This window comes from Schistocerca nitens, chromosome 5 (genome assembly GCF_023898315.1).
Source record: "Schistocerca nitens isolate TAMUIC-IGC-003100 chromosome 5, iqSchNite1.1, whole genome shotgun sequence".
Lineage (NCBI taxonomy): Eukaryota > Metazoa > Arthropoda > Insecta > Orthoptera > Acrididae > Schistocerca > Schistocerca nitens.
Window position 1 is genome coordinate 369,518,234 of NC_064618.1, and position 19,481 is coordinate 369,537,714.

Below are 19,481 nucleotides of genomic sequence, written 5' to 3' on the forward strand. Positions count from 1 at the left end.
ATTAATCTGTATGTCATAACTGAAAGAAAATATGCAAAATATTGCATCCTACTGATTGGTCTCTCCCCAAGACTTTCAATTATTCTAAGTGCAAATGTGGCTGAACTAAGTTGTTTTAGGAGTTACAAAATGTGCTTTTCCAGTTTAAATTCTCATCAACATGGACACTTAAAATTTTTGAAGTTCACGTCCTATTTCTTATTTCCTCACCATGTACTACACTTATCAGTGGCTTAGTACCTCTAGATGTGCAGAACTGAATGCACTGTGTCTTTTTAAAATTGAGAAGGAGACCATTCACAGAAAACCAGTCAATGACACTGTTAAGAAGATTTCTACCATCTGACTACTGCTGTTATCACCAAAAATAACTAATTCTACTTCTTGTATATTAGATGGGAGATCATTTACATATATGAGGAACAATGGTAGACCTAAGATTGAGCCTTTGGTAACCCCATAAGTGATTTTCCCCAGTCAGAAGAATCTCCCTCAATAACATTGGTTAAATTATTAAGTACAACTTACTGCGTTCTTTAGGTTAGATACGACATTATCCATTTGTTGGCTATACCATCAACTTCATAAAACTTTAGTTTATCTAGGAGCGTATTGCAATACAGACAGTCAAATGCATTTGATAGGTTACAGAAAATACCAAGTGGTTCTATTTTGTTATTTAATGCTTGCACAATTTGGTGAGTGAATGTGTAAATGGCGGCTCAGCAGAGTAACTCCCATGAAATCCAAACTGTGGTTTACTTTGGATAATATCGTTGCTCAGGTGGGATACTAACCAGAATACTTCACCTGCTCAAAAATTTACGAAAATGATGTCTGCAGAGAAACAGGTTGGTGGTTATTGGCATTTCTCCTATCATCTTTCTTATAGTGTGGTTTAATAAAGGCATATTTCAATCTCTCTGCAAAAATGCTTTGAGTAAGTGATGCATTACACATTTCAGGTAAGACAGGGCTTAGTATATGGGAAAAAATCCTTAGTACTCTGTTGGAAATACCATCAAATCCATTTGAGCTTCTATTTTTGAGAGAATATATAATTTTCTTAATTTCAGATAAGAGATGTGGGTAGGGAAATCATCTAGATAACTTGCCTAACTGTTTCCTAATTATTCTAGTAATTCCTAATTGATGTAATTTGTCAACCTACTTTTCTCTTTTGTGTTTGATCTCGTCAATAATCTGATTATCTTAGTTTATTTTGTCTACAGTTCATCACTCTCTCTCGCCAGATCAAGAAAGTTCTTGTTTTAAAATCTACCTGCTGTGACTTTCACTCCTGAATGTGTGTGCCTGTCTTATGCTCGTTTATTCATTGCTGTTGTGGTACACAAAAATACTCTCTCTCTCTCTCTCTCTCTCTCTCTCTCTCTCTCTCTCTCTCTCAAGGAAACATCACTGACTTGACCACATATTTTATGGAGAAAAACGATCACTAACAAGATATGATCCCCAGCAATTGACTGTGTGCAAAAAATGGAGCCATAATTCTAATAGCACATATTTATGGTCTTGTGAATGTACCGGCGAGGGTGAGCAGGTTGGGGGCTTTTGGGTGATGACCAATGTATGTGAATGTTTAAAAGGTGTACATTTTGGAGATTATGGCCAAATTTTCATGTGCGGTTGACTGTTGGAGCTGACATTTTGCAAAAATGCTTTTTTTCCCCTTACAATATGAGGTTCCGTTCATGATGTTTCCTTGGAAGAGGCAGTACTGGTCATTGTGAACAAGACATTGCTGAGCTCATCTGATTGTAGCGGTTGGCAAACTGCTATTTCTTTATTGTTTGTGTTCAAATCACAAATATCTTACAATGCCTATTTCAACACTTTCTTTTTAAATTTTGGCTAATGTTAATGTACTATGTCTGGTAGTAGCCTGTTGCCTAAGGAATAGATTTACAAAGATGCCTAGACATTGAATTCTAATTAGATTGCTGCATTAATTGTGTTGATGAAGAATGAAAAATGGTACTGACAAGATCTGTCACCTACAAGTTCACGTTCAGTTGTTATGTATCCCAGAGTTGCACAAACATGTTTATTCCAAACAATGAATGGTGAATGACAGCACCCACTTCACCTCACATTTGAAAAATTTGCATAAAAGGAATTATGACTAGCTCTTATGATTCTGACACCATGTTCAAAATTGATTGTCAAATGATTGTAGTGAAAATTTTCAGTGATTAAAAAATGGTCACCCACAATGGAATCTATAGCATTCACAGAAGTAACTTGTGGCATTCCAAAACCCAGAATCCACTTGGTGCTGTGAATGATGATGTTACGTACAATAGAATGAAACACGTTCTCACAGTGAATTTTTTTGTACGATATACCACAAGTATTATTGTGATATATTTCATAACTATAAGAGTAATCCAGTACTTTAAGCAAGGTAGAGTTCCTTCTCATTATTCAAACCACTTGTGGATTCATCCTTCCAATATCCTATCTGCTAATAGGCGAATTTGTGACGATGGTCACTATTTCTAAACGCATAGATCTGTTGAGCTCAACCTTGAATATGATTGCTTATAAGGTTGAATTGAGAGAGAGATAGACAGAAGATGTTTTAGAACAACTCATGCACAAAAATTGAATTTATTAAAACTTGTCACTTGAATGCAAATGTATTATGAACAGTATCTTGACTATAGATATTACCAAACAGGTTTACCTTGACAACAGTTTGTCACAGAGTAAATGTTGGTAATATATTTTAGGTCACAATGACTGAAGTAAGGTTAAGCTTTAATGTCCCATTGATGATTAGGTCATTAAAAATGAACAAAATCTCTGATATGAAAAGGACAGGAGGAAGAAATCTGCTCCGTATAGTTTCAAGAAAACTATTCAATCAGTCACCTTAACTGATTCAGAGAAATTGTGGAAAATCTAAACCTGGGTGGCCAAACAAGGACTTTAACTCCACTACGGCAAAAGAACAAGTGTAATAATCATAAAAGATGAGGGTTTGGAATTCGCACTTTCACTATGTAAACCAAAAAAACTAGATACAATCACAAGAAGCTCAAGGAGAAACCAAGAGAAATTGAAAGGGGGACATGGCTAAGAAATAAAAGTTCAAATAGACAAAAAATTAAAAAAATAACTTTCTTTCATCAGTGAGCACACATACATAATATTATAATTGAGTAGTTATTCTCTCATATGCAATTCCCAGTTAAATCATAACCCCTGAAACTTGAAAAGTATGGCCTTTTATCAGTTAGTGATAATACCCCTTATTGTATACTGTAAGCTGATTAAGACTTGTGCCAATATTTTTCTTTCTCAGGCATTACTTTCTTTTGCGGTGAAGCAGCTAAGACAGGCCATTCCAGATATATTAAGAATGAATAAATATATCAAGGTGTAGGTTTGGGAAACTACAGCAGACAATAAGGCGAGTTCCTGATGTTCATAAGCAATTTTCGTTGTTTATAGTCGCCAAATTACGACATTGACTTTATACCCCCTAATGGAACTATATACTTTTTTCTGTAGCATTTGAAAGAAGCTACTAAGAGAACTTCAATTACATAACTCATAATTAGTAAACTGCAGGAGCGTCTATAGAAAGGTCCCAGAACTGCACTTATTAATAAACGGTCACAAGGGGACAGAAAGTTGGCTGAAACCAGATGTAAACACAAATGAAATTCTAAACTTAGATTGGGATGTTTACTGCAGAGACAGAATGGACAGTGAAGGGGAAGGCGTGTTTATAGCGATAAAAAGTGCAATAGTATCAAAGGAAATTGATGGAGATCCGAAATGTGAACTACTTTGGGTGAAGGTCACGGTTAAAGCAGGCTCAAACATGGTAATTGGATGTCTCTATAGGTCCCCTGGCTCAGCAGCTGTTGTGGCAGAGCACCTGAAGGAAAATTGGGAAAATATTTCGAGTAGATTTCCCGACCATATTATAGTTCTGGGTGGAGATTTTAATTTGCCAGATATAGACTGGGAGACTTAAACGTTTATAACAGGTGGCAGGGACAAAGAATCCAGTGAAATTTTTTAAGTGCATTATCTGAAAACTACCTTGAGCAGTTAAACAGAGAACCAACTCGAGGCGATAACATATTAGACCTTCTGGTGACAAACAGACCCGAACCATTTGAACAGTTATCGCAGAACAGGGAATCAGCAATCATAAAGCGGTTACTGCACCGATGATTTCAACCATAAATAGAAATATTAAAACAGGTAGGAAGATTTTTCTGTTTAGCAAAAGTGACAAAAAGCAGATTTCAGAGTACTTGACGGTTCAACACAAAAGTTTTGCCTCAAGCACAGATAGTGTTGAGGATCAGTGGAAAAAGTTCAAAACCATCGTACAATATGCATTAGATGAGTATGTGCCAAGCAAGATCATAAGAGATGGAAAAGATCCACCGTGGTACAACAACCGAGTTAGAAAACTGTTGCTGAAGCAAAGGGAACTTCACAGCAAACATAAACATAGCCAAAACCGTGCAGACAAACAAAAATTACATGAAGCGAAATGTAGTGTGAAGAGGGCTATGTGAGAGGTGTTCAATGAATTCGAAAGTAAAGTTCTATGTACTGACTTGGCAGAAAATCCTAAGAAATTTTGATCTTATGTCAAAGCAGTAGGTGGATCAAAACAAAATGTCCAGACACTCTGTGACCAAATTGGTACTGAAACAGCGGATGACAGACTAAAGGCCGAAATACTAAATGTCTTTTTCTAAAGCTGTTTCACAGAGGATGAATGCACTGTAGTTCCTTCTCTAGATTGTCACACAGATGACAAAATGGTAGATATGGAAATAGATGACAGAGGGACAGAAAAACCATTAAAATCGCTCAAAAGAGGAAAGGCCGCTGGACTTGATGGGATACCAGTTCGATTTTACACAGAGTACACGAAGGAACTTGGCCCCCCTTCTTGCAGCGGTGAAGCATAGCATTCCAAAGGATTGGAAAAGGGCACAGGTCATCCCCATTTTCATGAAGGGACGTCAAACAGATGTGCAGAACTATATCTCTAACGTCGATCAGTCGTAGAATTTTGGAACATTTATTATGTTTGAATATAATGACTTTTCTGGACACTAGAAATCTACTCTGTAGGAATCAGCATGGGTTTTGAAACAGACGAGTGTGTGAAACCCAGCTCGCACTATTCGTACACGAGACTCAAGAGAGCCATAGACACGGGTTCCTAGGTAGATGCTGTATTTCTTGACTTCCACAAGGCATTTGATACAGTTCCCCAAAGTTGTTTAATGAACAAAGTAAGAGCATATGGACTATCAGACCAATTGTGTGATTGGATTGAAGAGTTCCTAGATAACAGAATGCAGCATGTCATTTGCAATGGAGAGAAGTCTTCCGAAGTAAGAGTGATTTTAGGAGTGCCGCAGGGAAGTGTTGTAGGACCGTTGCTATTCACAATATACACTACTGGCCATTAAAATTGCTACACCAAGAAGAAATGCAGATGATAAATGGGTATTCATTGGACAAATATATTATACTAGAACTAACATGTGATTACATTTTCACGCATTTTGAGTGCATAGATCCTGAGAAATCAGTACCCACAACAACCACCTCTGGCCGTAATACCAGCCTTGATATGCCTGGGCATTGAGTCAAAAAGAGCTTGCCATGCAGCTTCAACACGATATCACAGTTCATCAAGAGTAGTGACTGGCGTATTGTGACGAGCCAGTTGCTCAGCCACCATTGACCAGACGTTTTCAACTGGTAAGAGATCTGGAGAATGTGCTGGCCAGGGCAGCAGTCGAACATTTTCTGTATCCAGAAAGGCCCGTACATGACCTGCAACATGTGGTCGTGTATTATCCTGCTGAAATGTAGAGTTTCGCAGGGTTCGAATGAAGGGTAGAGCCATGGGTCGTAACACACCTGGAATGTAACGTCCACTGTTCGAAGTGCCGTCAATGCGAACAAGAAGTGACCAAGACGTGTAACCAATGGCACCCCATACGATCATACCAGGTGATTTGACAGTATGGCGATGACTAATACATGCTTCCAATGTGCGTTCACCGTGACGTTGCCAAACACGGATGCGACTATCATGATGCTGTAAATCGTGCACCCAGGTTTGTCATTGAGTACACCATCGCAGGCGCTCCTGTCTGTGATGCAGCATCAAGGGAAACCGCAGCCACGGTCTCCGAGCTGATAGTCTATGCTGCTGCAAACGTCGTCAAACTGTTTGTGCAGATGGTTGTTGTCTTGCAAACGTCCCCATCTGTTGACGCAGGGATCGAGACGTGGCTGCACAATCCATTACAGCGATGCAGATAAGATGCCTGTCATCTCAACTGCTAGTGATACGAGGCCATTGGGATCCAGCACAGCATTCTGTATTACCCTCCTGAACCCACCGATTCTATATTCTGCTAACAGTCATTGGATCTCGACCAACGCGAGCAGCAATGTCACGATACAATAAACCGCAATCACGATAGGCTACAATGTGACCTTTATGAAAGTCGGAAACTTGATGGTACGCATTTCTCCTCCTTACACGAGGCATCACAACAATGTTTCACCAGGCAACGCCGGTCAACTGCTGTTTGTGTATGAGAAATCGGTTGGAAACTTTCCTCATGTCAGCTAGTTGTAATTGTCGCCACCGGCGCCAACCTTGTGTGAATGCTCTGAAAAGCTAATCATTTGCATATCACAGCATCTTCTTCCTGTCGGTTAAATTTCATGTCTGTAGCATGTCATCTTCATGGTGTAGCAATTTTAATGGCCAGTAGTGTACATAAATGACCTTGTGGATAACATCAGAAGTTCACTGAGGCTTTTTGCAGATGATGCTGTAGTTCGAGAGGTTGTAACAATGGAAAATTGTACTGAAATGCAGGAGGATCTGCAACGAATTGACACATGGTGCAGGGAATGGCAATTGAATCTCAATTTAGACAAGTGTAATGTGCTGCGAATACATAGAAAGAGAGGTCCTTTATCATTTAGCTACAATATAGCAGGTCAGCAACTGGAAGCAGTTAATTCCATAAATTACCTGGGAGTAGACATTAGGAGTGATTTAAAATGGAATGACCATATAAAATTAATCACCAGTAAAGCAGATGCCAGACTGAGATTCATTGGAAGAATCCTAGGGAAATGCAATCAGAAAACAAAGGAAGTACGTTACAGTACACTTGTTCACCCACTGCTTGAATACTGCTTACTGGTGTGGGATCCGTACCAGATAGGGTTGATAGAAGAGATAGAGAAGATCCAACAGAAATCAGCATGCTTTGTTAAAGGATCATTTAGTAACTGTGAAAGCGTTACGGAGATGATAGATAAACTCCAGTGGAAGACTCTGCAAGAGAGACGCTCAGTCAGTTTTGAGAACACCGAGGAGTGAAGCAGTACATTGCTCCCTCCTATGTATATCTCACGAAGACACCATGAGGATAATCCAGAGAGATTAGAACCCACACAGAGGCATAATGACAATCTTTCTTTCCATAAACAATACGAAACTGGAATAGAAGGGAGAACCGATAAAAGTACTGAAAGTACCCTCTGCCACGCACCATCAGGTGGCTTGTGGAGTATCGATGTAGATGTAGATAAAAAGGCTGATCATATAGTATCAGAACAACAATGCCGCAAGCCACTGTCTCCCCTATTATACCAAATGAAAGCAAACACGTCCTTCATGTCCAGCACTTCACATTACCTGTTTGACTGAAGCCCCATCAGTCTGTGTTATGATGATTTAGAAATCAGATAACTTGCTTATAAAACTGTTAAGACACTCACAGTGTATACAATAGTCAAAAAAGTGAACATTGTTTATGGTGAATGTTGCCAAACTACTACAGCAATAATGTGGCTGTAAGCTGAAGAATATCCAGATCATGCCAAGCACTCATAATTTGTCTTTTAAAACATAATAAAAAAGTTCTATAAACTTGAAGCGTGAAAGACAAAATACATCAAGGAAAAAGAAGGGCAACTGCTGAAAGAAATTCCATTGTAAAAACCCTCTTCACATTTCGCTGCATCTGCAGCTTCATGGCATTGTCTTCCAAACCAAATGTTATTTACAAAAAGTGCCAAGTGATATGGCTGTCTATGCACAATTTTGTTTAAGGAAGAAGCATCATTTACAAACATGGACAAGTCAATCTTTGCAGTAAGTACTAATCGCCAGTTGAAACTGCACACTCACTCAAACAACGCTCTTGGTTCCTCAAGGTTTTGTGTGTGTTTTTCAAGACCCACATCATTGGTCTCTGGTTTATTGATGGGAATCTAAATACACTCAAGTATCATGAGTTCTTGAGATATGCTGCTACTGTATTTATTGAAGGACGTAAGGCAGTCAGTGTGGTACCAACATGATTGATGTACCTTCCATTCAGCACATGTATTGGCAGACCCTCTTAAGATGACATTTGGAGAGCACTGGTATGGTAATTCAAGAAACATAAAGTGTCTGCACATTTACTGAACTTAACACTTCTATAATGTTATCTTGAGCAAAAATTTTAAAAAAGGGGTCTCTTAGGAAACATTGATTCCTGAAGGCCAGGCCTGAAATGCCCGATAACAACGGACCTTTGCTGCTATTGACTCCAGATGAAATTCAACATGCAGTTTTGTTTCTCCAGAATCACTTTATAGTATGTAGCAATGTTCAGGGTCAACATTTTGAGCACTTGGTGTGAATCATGTGCTTGCTTACATTGGATATCATAGGACAGACATTTAGGGAACCTCTTATACTGATGGAAGGACAAGGATATTATTTGATCAAGTCCCATACATGTTAAGTCACTGAAGTTCTCTTAGAAATTTCTTTCAAATGCCACAGAAAAAATAGCATAGTCACATTAGAAAAATACAAAGTCACTGTCGTAATTTGCCAACATCAGGAAATTCACCATATTGTCCACTGCGACATGGCAAGAACTGTTTACTGAAACTTTGAGGTAAATTTTTGTGCGCCAATTGGCCTCTATCTTTAACTATCCATTAGTTCAGAATTTGCAGCATTTCTGTGATGTTCTTCCATGAGTTAATGAAACCAGTTGCTTTTCTTTCTGCTCATCCTTACATACATTCAATACCCCCTGTAAGTCCTAATTGGTATGGGTCACAAATATTTAAGTACTACATCAGGATGGGGCACATTAGTGCCATCTAAGCAGTCCCTTTTGTAGAGAGACTGTCTTTTCCCAGAATCCTACAACTGAGTTAGTGGCTATTCCATCAAATACCCTAGAAATGGTTACACCTGATGGCTCTCAATCTTCCACCATAATCGAGTCCACCAACATGAGGTAGCCAAGGAGGTGGAAACGTGAGTTCTATTATGCCAAGACTGCTTAGTAGCTACAACAGGAAAACACAATTAATTAGCAGGAGTACAAAATAATAAAAAATTTATTTCTTAACTTTGCTGTAGTCCATGATCAGTTGGTTGACAATTATAGAAGACTTGACTAAACTAAGCGTCTGTAGAATGACATAATTTACAAGTCACAAATCTAGCAGTGACGATTAATCTCTCGTAATCTTGTATGTCGAATCCGGTGAATTTGAAGACTAACTTGGAATGGAGCTACAAAGACTTGATGACAGCAATGACGGAGCTGCAGACGATGACTAACATTGGCGCTGGCTGACCACTGTGAGCGGCTACGATCTTGCAGACTAACACAACTGCACTACTCTCCTGCTGCAGATGAAGTGGCCTCGCGGCGAGCGTAGGTATTGCGACTGGCTGCGTACTCTTTGGCTAACACAGCCGTTCTTCTGTTCCGTTTATCGAGAAAATCACATCCGGTGGATTGATCTCTCAGGTGGCAGTGCGGTCACATGACTGACGAGATCACAACATCTAGATATCTGTATGCATTTTGATTCACTGCTGTTGCAGTCATAGTATATTATTTTTCTGCATTTTGTGAAGAGCACAATTTTGCATTTGTAAACATTTAAAGCAAATTGCCAGTCTTCAAACTGATTTGATATGACTGGATGTTTATGCTGCTTTTTTCTGACAGTACTTCATTACGGTTAATTGCACTGTCTTCAAAAAGAGTGTTTGCGTTGTCATTAATATAGAACCTGGACACCAAGGGTCTCAACACACTTCCCAGGGGTGCGACGGAAGTTACTTTTATATCTTTTGGTGGTAGTTCATAATATTTGATGATCGGTAGAGAGAGAGAGAATGAGAATGTGCATGGATGAAGAAACTGATTACATATTTTTTGAATAATTTTGAATAATACAGAACAGTTGTACTCTCAAAAGTAGCTGATGTGCATTTTTCCACAATTTAAGTTTTTTGAAACTCAATTCCTTTAATCATATTCATTCTTACTAGAATACTTCTATTTCTGTACAGTACATACCCTGGCTGCAAATGCCGCTCTGTCCTGAGAAGTATCTATCAGACGGTAAGGTGTTGTTTCGCCTGGTCTTCGAGCACAAACCATACGCACGTTCATGGGAAGATCTTTCAATATGGTAACAACTTCAATATGATTCATCCCAAGAAGACGGTGACCATTAACCTTCAGAAATCAAAACACAGTAAATTTTGTAGCTTAAATATCAATGCTTAAATATCAATGTAAACTTTAAATTTATTATCTCTTTATTTATGGATCATTACAGAAGCAAAGCTGCTGAAAAGCTATTCCAGTATTGGAGTGTAAAAATAAAATAAAATAATTAAGAAAAAAACCTGTATCACATGTGTAAAATATACATAAAAATGGAGGTGGTGCCACAATGAGTAAGTAGTGATAACAATATAAGAATATAACTGAAAATATGATAGTGAATTTGACAAAGGTCATCAGTAGAATTTTCACGTAAAATCAAATAAAAAGTGGACTTGGGAAGGTCCAAATGGAATTAAATATTAAGTTAACTGTATTTTAAAAGAAACTGAAATTACACAAGACAAAATTAATTTAAACAGTTTTAAACATATAACACGCCAGCCTCAGTTGCAAATAGAAACCTGTCTTTATCTACGTTTCAGCCAAAATAATTTGGCCTTCTTCAGAAGCTATTGACACTAAACTATTGCATGCCAAAGTTTGGTCATGTCAAGTATAAAAATATAGCACCATAGTACCCAGTCATAAATCTACATTACTTAGCTGAAGAAAAACAGCAGGCCCCACTGCACAGACAAGGTTGGTAGGCCGCGCAGTGGGGCTTGCTGATGTGTTATATGTTTAATTATCACAGTTGCTGACAGGGCTCCACGATGTTAAACAATCATAAACAGTTTTGGTATAAATACTTTATTGGAAACAACATTAACAGAACATTCATGAAAATACAAACAACGCTGAACCAATCGAGGAACACAGCTAATAATTAACATAATGACACTAAAAATAAATTGCATTCAGAGATATACATTGAGCTTGCATGCCCTCCACCCTCTTTGTCATGGAATCATCTGCTGTGTGTCTTAAGTCCACTGTATCATGTCTTGTATCCACTGTGCCTTGTCTTGTTTTTCAGTTACCAGCATCAGAGATGCAAAGATTCAGTTACCAGCATCAGAGATGCAAAGATTCAGTTAAGGTCACTGATGAGGTGCCACTATCACTGACCGTAAGTGACTTGTCGATTTTGCTAATAACTGTATGCGGTTCATCATATGGTGGCTGCAGAGGCTTGTGCAGAGCATCACATCTCACAAAGATTTGTTTACATATCCAAAGGTCAGTGAAAATAAAACGAAGCAGAGTGTGATGCTCTCTCGGCAGACTGACTAAAGTTGGAAAATGTTTAGACATAATTGTTGAACAAAGCCTGACACCTCATCAAGGTCATTAGGCATATTGCTGAACAATTCACTGTGTAACCTGATTAGTTGATTAAAGACCAGTTCTGTTGCAGTACTTTTAATATTTTCCTTGATGGTACTGCAAAGACCCAGCAGGACAACAGGTAGTGCTTCTGTCCAACATAGCAATTCATAGCACCTTAGATACATTTGTAACTGGTGGTGTAAACATGTAACAAAGCCATTTGTTACTGGCTGACACACTGCAGTTAGAATATGCTTCATGCTTAACAAAACAAAGTAATTTGAATAGACGTGTCTCCTACCTACCTTGGTCACTGGCAATACTGATAGGCATTCTAAAATGGGTGACCTGGCAGCAAAGAAAGGTGATGGCAACAGTTTCCATTGTGGTGTCAACCATAGGGAGAACTTGAGCTCAGTAGTTGAAGCATTAAATGGCCGTTAGATAGTACGTGTGTTCTTCAGATAGAGTTAAAAGTCCAACATTGTAGATGTGGACATGTTTAAATCATTGCCGGAGGAGGAGGGGTCAAGTGTACCAAGAGTTGCAGTAAAAAGATGAGTGATCTTATGGTGACAGGCCACAACTGATGCACAGAAGTTCTACAGTCTTTGTCAATTTCTAACTACACAAAAGCTCAATTAACCAGCCTAATACATTCCATACTCTCAGGTCAGACAAATCATGTAGCGACGGGATTGCTTTCTGCTGCTCATTGTTGATTTGCTGACTCGAGTCTAGTGCTTTAGAGCCGAGTTCACCTGTAATAGTGTTTTAGTGGGAAAGAGTGTCTGCCAGCACATTCAGTTATTCACTGACATGGATGATATGAGTCATGAACAGTGCCATATAATTTAAGTGTCACGGTTGATGCTGTGACATCTTTGCTGACTTTTGACATTAATCATGGCTTCTGGTCACACGAGGTCTGTTCAAAAAGTTCCAGAACTTTGGTTACTAAATGTTTCTATGCTTACCTTTTACTTATCTTCCATGGTTTTCTTTGAAATACTCTCCCCCACAATTGATACACTGCTCCCAATGCCATTTCCACTTCCCAAAGCAGTATTGCTGGATTGCAAGAAGTGCTGTCTGTGAATTTCTTTTTTTATTATTATTATTATTTTTTATCTTTTCTATCGTTGCGAATCTTCATCCTTTCAATGGGGCTTTCAACTATGGAAATAAAAAATAAAAAAGTCCACAGGAGGGAGCTCCAGGGAGTATGGAGGATGAGGCAGCACAATGATTTCATTTTTTGTGTAATTGTCATGCTCCAACAGGGATGAATGTGAGGATGCATTATTGTAATGCAAGAGTCATGAATTGTCTCACCATATTCCAGGCCACTCTCTCATTTATTTGCAGGTGTCGCAACATATCCCAATAGTACCATTGATAAACAGTTTGTGCCTGCACCATGAATTCGTAATGAACTAATACTTCAAAGTCGAAGAAAATTATCAGCATGGCTTTCACATTTAACCTTACCTGATGAGCTCTTTTTGGTCTTGGAGAACCTTTCCCGACCCACTGTGAAAACTGAATCTTGGTCTCAACATCTTAACCGCAGACCCATGTCTCATCACGAGTTATGATTCTCTTAAGGAACATTTTGTTCTCATTTGCACAATCCAAAAGCTCTTCACAGATTGCGAGGCGAAGGTCATTCTGGTCTTGACTCATGAGCTGTGGGACAAACTTGGTGGCAACATGATGCATTCCAAGATGGTGTGTCAGGATTTCATGACATGATCCAGCTGAAATGTTACGTTCTTCTGTAATGTCTCCGACAGTCAGTCTTCGATTGGCACACAGAATTTCATACATGTTCCTGACACGAGCGTTGTCGATAGACATCAAAGGACATCCTGAATGAGGATCACCTTTAACATTCATCCAGTCATTTTTAAACTGTGTGAGCCATTTATAACACTGAGTATGGTTTAAGCACTCATCATCGTATGCTTCCTGCATCCTTTGGTGTATCTCCATAGAAGTTTTCTTGAGTTTCACACAAAATTTAATGCAGATGCCTTGCCCCTCAAACAATTTGCAAACTGTGTGACACAATGTTCTACTCAATACAGCACTGAACAATAACAGACACACAACAATGAAACATCCGGCCGTTACACATTAAACACAGGCATATGCAGGGATGCCAACAGCATTTTGCTCCAACACCCCACTGTGCTGAATTACAATGTTCAAGAATTTTTTGGACAGATCTCATATGTTGTGAGGAAGGCAGTTTTTAAATGAAAAATGCCAAGGGTCATCACTGTTGGTTTTTCTGTTGCCGAAGTGCTGCAACTTATGCAGTTGAATCAACCATCAAAGTGAGAGGTGCTTACAGTACAGGGTGCACTAAAAGTGTGGCCTTTGCGATAGCAGCATTCACATTGTTAAAACCAGTTTCTGTTTTGCTGTTCACTAAAATTCTTCCATGTCTTAAGTGAAACTATTAAGAAGTTTGTAATGAACCTTGCGTCCTTGGGACTATTGTATGTTAACCAAAATGTTCAGTTCTGTGTAAATTTTGGCCACACTTTGGTTAATTTTATAATTTACATTATATATTTCTCATCTGAAGATATCTCTGAACATATATGATTGCTAAAAATCTGTAGTTCTATTAACATATTTTTATTATTCATACTGATCCATTTCACAGTATCTTAGTAATCACAATCGTCAACTTAAATGATCTACAAACAAATTTACAGTAAACATAATATTATTATGCTCCAGTTTTCATGCAAACAAAATTTGTCTTCATTAATATTTTTTCTAATTTTATTATTGGTAATAAATTTGATTTTATAAAATAACAGGGAGCAACTATTTTTCATATTTGCAACCATTTTTGTTAACAATTGGGCCTATAAATCTTCATGTATATAATTGCTTTCATACAACTACATATTAATTAACTCTGAAAAACAATTTCACTTAAGACATTCATATTAATTCTAATTTTGGCTACATACTGTTCTAGAGGGTATTGGAAGCTGGGCCCATACCATATAATGTTAATTTTGGTGCCAAGTGCATCAGGGTAGTGTCAGACAGGGTCAGAGTTGGAGCAGATAAGAATGGGTTTAGTAGCTGTTGAGTTTGGTAGCTGATGCTCTCTGTTTGCTCTCTGCTCTTTGTCTAATTAAAGGAAGTTGTACAATGTATATTTGAGAAGTGTTGTCGTATACGTTTGTCAAGAGCAGGTAAATAAAAGAAGAAAATAGTTAAAAAAACAACAACATAATGTTCCAGAGATTTCTCCTTTATGCAAATGTGGACAAAATCTTTTAACACGTTATATAGTAACAAAGCAGCCAGCCTGGACACTGAGGCTGATTTTGCCAGGTTAATTCTATTTATAAGCAAATAAAATGCTTCTGCTCTTACTAAATAATATAAATGTTGTTTATACTATGAAACAGTACATACAACTAATAATTTTGTTTTTTTATATATGGGCATTAAGTGAGGGATGACATTATAAATTATTCAGTGGAACAGCCAGAATTGCGTGGTAGTACGTGATGCAGTACTAAAAACCTGAGAACTGTCATTAACTCATAAACTGTGAGAGGCCGTGGGAAGTTATTAATGGCTTCCACTCTGTCCTGAAGCAGTGTTTTGAACATGCACTTCACTGCGTTCATGACTGAGCCATGTGAAATTGGGTGTGTGAAGATTTGCAGTCCAGATGTTCTGATTGTCTGGAGCTGTGTATCTGGTACAAAGTACATACCAAGCCCATTGTTGAGAAGATGTTTTTTCCACGGATGCTGAGAGCATAATCTTCAACCTGAGGGACTGGGTATAGGTTAGGAATTATTCTTGCATTAAGGCGGCAGAAATCACCTTAGGGGCTGAATCAATTGGTCTTCTTTGGGATGATGTGGAGGAGTGAGGTCCACCTGCTGTTAGATTGATATTGTACAGTACCTAATTAACAGTATAGGGACACCTGTTCATGGACATTAATTTGGTGTGTGTCCACCCTTCACCTTTAGGACAGCTTGAATTCTGCTGGGGACACTTTCAATGGTGTATCTGAATGTCTTCCTCAAGAGCTGAAACCAGAAAAGGTAGTGATGTTGGATGCTACAGTCTGGTGTGAAGTCGACAATCTAACTCATCCTGAAGGTCTTTCATTGGGTTCAGTTTTGGACTCTAGGCAGATCAGTCTCTTTCACGAATGTTGTAGTCAACAAACCATTGTCTCACAGATTCTGCTTTATGACAAGACGCATTGTCACTCTGATACAAATAATCATCTTGGAACTGTTTGTCTTCTGTACACAGTATTCGTATACTTCTGCAATTAACTTTTCTTAAGTGCAGTAAGAGGACCACACCCTAACCATGAAAAACACACCCATACCAATAACATCACTGCCTTCAATGATGGCACTGCACATGATGGCAGGTAACATTCTCCAGGTATCCAGCAAACCCAAACTCTTCCATCGGCTTGCCAAAGGGTATAGTGAGATTCATTACTCCAAATCATGCATCCAGTCACCCACTGTCCAGTGGCACTGCACCTTATACCACCTCAACTGTCACTTACCCAGAACTACAGGAATATGTGGCTTATGAGGAGCTGCTCGAACACTGTATCCCATTCTTTTTAACTACCTTTCCAGAGTCATTGTGCTAGCTGGTCTGCTGGTAGCACTCTGGAACTCATGAGTGGTTCCTCTTGCTGATTTTTACAACCACCCTTCACATTTTTTGTTTATCTATTATTGTTCCTTCACATTTTCACTTGACAATCACATCACCAAAAGCTGACATGGACAGATTTAGAAGGGTTAAAGTGTCCCTCATGGATTTGTTACTCAGGTAATGTCAAATGACTAGTCCATATTCAAAGTCACCGAGCTCTTCTTAGTGAGCTGTTCTGCTGTTAGTGCTTCGTTACCGACAATAAAATGCTCCCACCTCCTTTAATACTAATGAGTCTGCCTCTTGTGACATGTAGTGGCCAATTCTGCATTACCTAGGAGTGTCCTGATACTTTTGATTGGATAGTGCAGACTCTGTCTATTAAATGAATGCTGGAACCCCTTTTACACTTTCAGTGGTAACATTAACCTTTTCCAATTCAATAACGGATTTCTTCAATGTAATAATTTTTTGTTTCCATTTCATTCAGGTGGCATATGCCATTGGTGAGCATAAAAGAAAATTCTTGTTTCACTACCTCCTATTTCTTGAGTGCTTATTGATGAGGTTGGGCAGTAATCGGAAGCCCTGGCATTGTTAGAATATAGTGCATTATTAAGTGATATAGAAGGAATAGTACATGATGCCACTAAGTGACTTTTAGGAACTGTGGAAGGAGTGCTGGATACTGAGAATCATCAATGATCATGAATATGGCAGCATTGTCTACAAGACTAGTTAGTCAAGTTAATGGTTTAATCAAGAAGATGGTGGTGGGAAAGGTCCAGTATTTGCCTGTATAATGATGAATCACCAGACAACTCGTGGCAAAGGTAGAAATTCGGTGAGAGCATGACATGGCTACATGTCTTAATTGTGAAATCACTGACAGCAATTAGTGCTGTGACGAGGCAGCTGACACTATGGGCACACCAATACATTGGCACCTGTGTTCTGGGCAAATTTCCCAGCTCAGATGTGGGACAGTATTGTCAAGCTTCTGAGCCAAATCATCTTTGGTATCAGCATACCTTTCCAGATGAATGTGTATCCCAGTGCCCTCTTGGTGATTGTCAGTGTTGTGCCAGCCAACTGGAATGTCGTGTTTGAAATGCAGTGAACTGTACGGTAAGTAATTAGAATCAATAAGATGGGTTGAGATATGTGTATTCATTTAAGGTGGTGTGCAGAATGTGAGCTGCATGACTGAAATGTTTGCATCTCAATAATCAAAAGTCAGTGTCAAGTCACCTGACGTCATCGTATCACATACAGTATGTAATATGATGTGCCTGAAGCAGAGGTGTCACCAAAATGTTGTGGTTTAGAAGAAATAATTTATTTTTCTTTAAAAAAGCAAGTTATCGTAGATTCTTACAACATGGTGTAAAAATAGACATTAAAATAGAAAGAAGACTGATTAGGTTGGAAGCCAGAAACATAGATTATGAAACTTTATTAAGATGAAAAAGAAGTTTATACAGACATTGACTAAAGGTGTAGTCATTTAACAAATTTAATTGTGAAAGAGCAAACGTTTCCGCAGATAAAAAGAAAAAATAAATAGGAATGAAAGAAATGGCAAGCGAGTATGAAACTGTCTAGTGAAAGAAAGCAGCTCTTACAGGAAAAATAAATCTTTCACAGAAATAATGAAGGGAACATAGTACAATACAGTGATTAAATGTAGCTACTCATAAACAGCTTCATGAACATGTAGGAAGATACGATGAAAATTTGGTAAACAAAAAAACAAAAAACAGATAAAAACCATGGGAATATGAAGAAATCAAAACAGAACTTATGCTGAATAGACATCACATTTTATTAAATAGGATACCAAATGGCAAAATAACCGATAACGGACATAAAATCGCGCAAGCATTCCAAGATTTCTTTAAATGCTTTTACAGTTCACAAGATGAACTGAAAACACACACTGTTGATACTGGTAATGAAAATATTGACATTCCAGATGTGATTCTGGACAGTGTTTCATTAAAAATGGTTAAAGCTAAGAGAGGGGGGGGGGGGGGGGGGGAAGTGATGCAAAAGGAACTTGTAAGTTGGTTTGGAGTACACCTGCAGGGTAAAGCAAATTACCAAAATTGGAACAAGGAAAGTCACATTTCAGACATAAAAGACTACAGTTTCAGCAGATATTTACAGAAGTTATCATCAACCAAATAGAAAAATATTGGACTTTAAACAAACAAAGGAGTAAGTTTCTTCTTTTCTTTGCATCAATTGTTTGATTTTGCCTAAATGAACAAACTAACATTAAAAGCAGGTTAAAACAATGGAGTTCAATGGAGATTTTGTAAGATTTTGAATGAAAGTTTAAAATGAAATAATGAGTATGAATTATCACTTTGAATGAAATTCACAGATTTTAAAAAAGTTCTTCATCTAATGTCAACACAATCTGTACTAACAGTCTTGAGAGGCAAAGCACTGATTCAACTATGTCAGTGACTGAATGATACATATATCACTCAGCAGTTTCTATTTGTCTTCATGAGGATAGTGAAAAATTCAGAATTCACAAGGGACAAGCTAGGAAATACTGTATCAAGAATACCATTCTCAACAGCCCAAGAAATATTTTTCAGATACCTACACTGAGAAAATGAAGGAGGATTATATATTATTGCCATATATATAAGCAACTTCATTTTGGAGATTAGGTTATACAGTTTGTCTCTAGCACAGATAAATTTCAACAACAGATTGAAGAACTTAATAGAGCAAGCTTGAAAACATGTTTGAAAACCAATTAACTACTGCATAATGACTACATTGCAAAGAAAACGAAAACAGTGCAAACTAACAATGTCCTCAAAGAAGTTTTTAATGCGGTTTTTTTATTAACGGCAGTCGAAGACAATAATTACATGGTCAGCAAAAGGAATAAACAGAAGAGTAAATATGGTCTATAATGCTTTT

The 19,481-nt window shown here is 38.1% G+C and overlaps 1 protein-coding gene across 3 annotated transcripts in view; it reads right to left on the bottom strand.

The window, feature by feature from the left end:
• The window catches only part of LOC126260850 (patj homolog), a 470,272-nt gene that overhangs the window by 9,752 nt on the left and 441,039 nt on the right, over positions 1-19,481 (bottom strand). For all 3 annotated transcript variants that reach the window (XM_049958261.1, XM_049958262.1, XM_049958260.1), the window contains one exon: positions 10,431-10,592. In XM_049958261.1, coding sequence (XP_049814218.1) covers positions 10,431-10,592 — 162 coding nt within the window. The remainder of the gene's footprint in view (positions 1-10,430; positions 10,593-19,481) is intronic.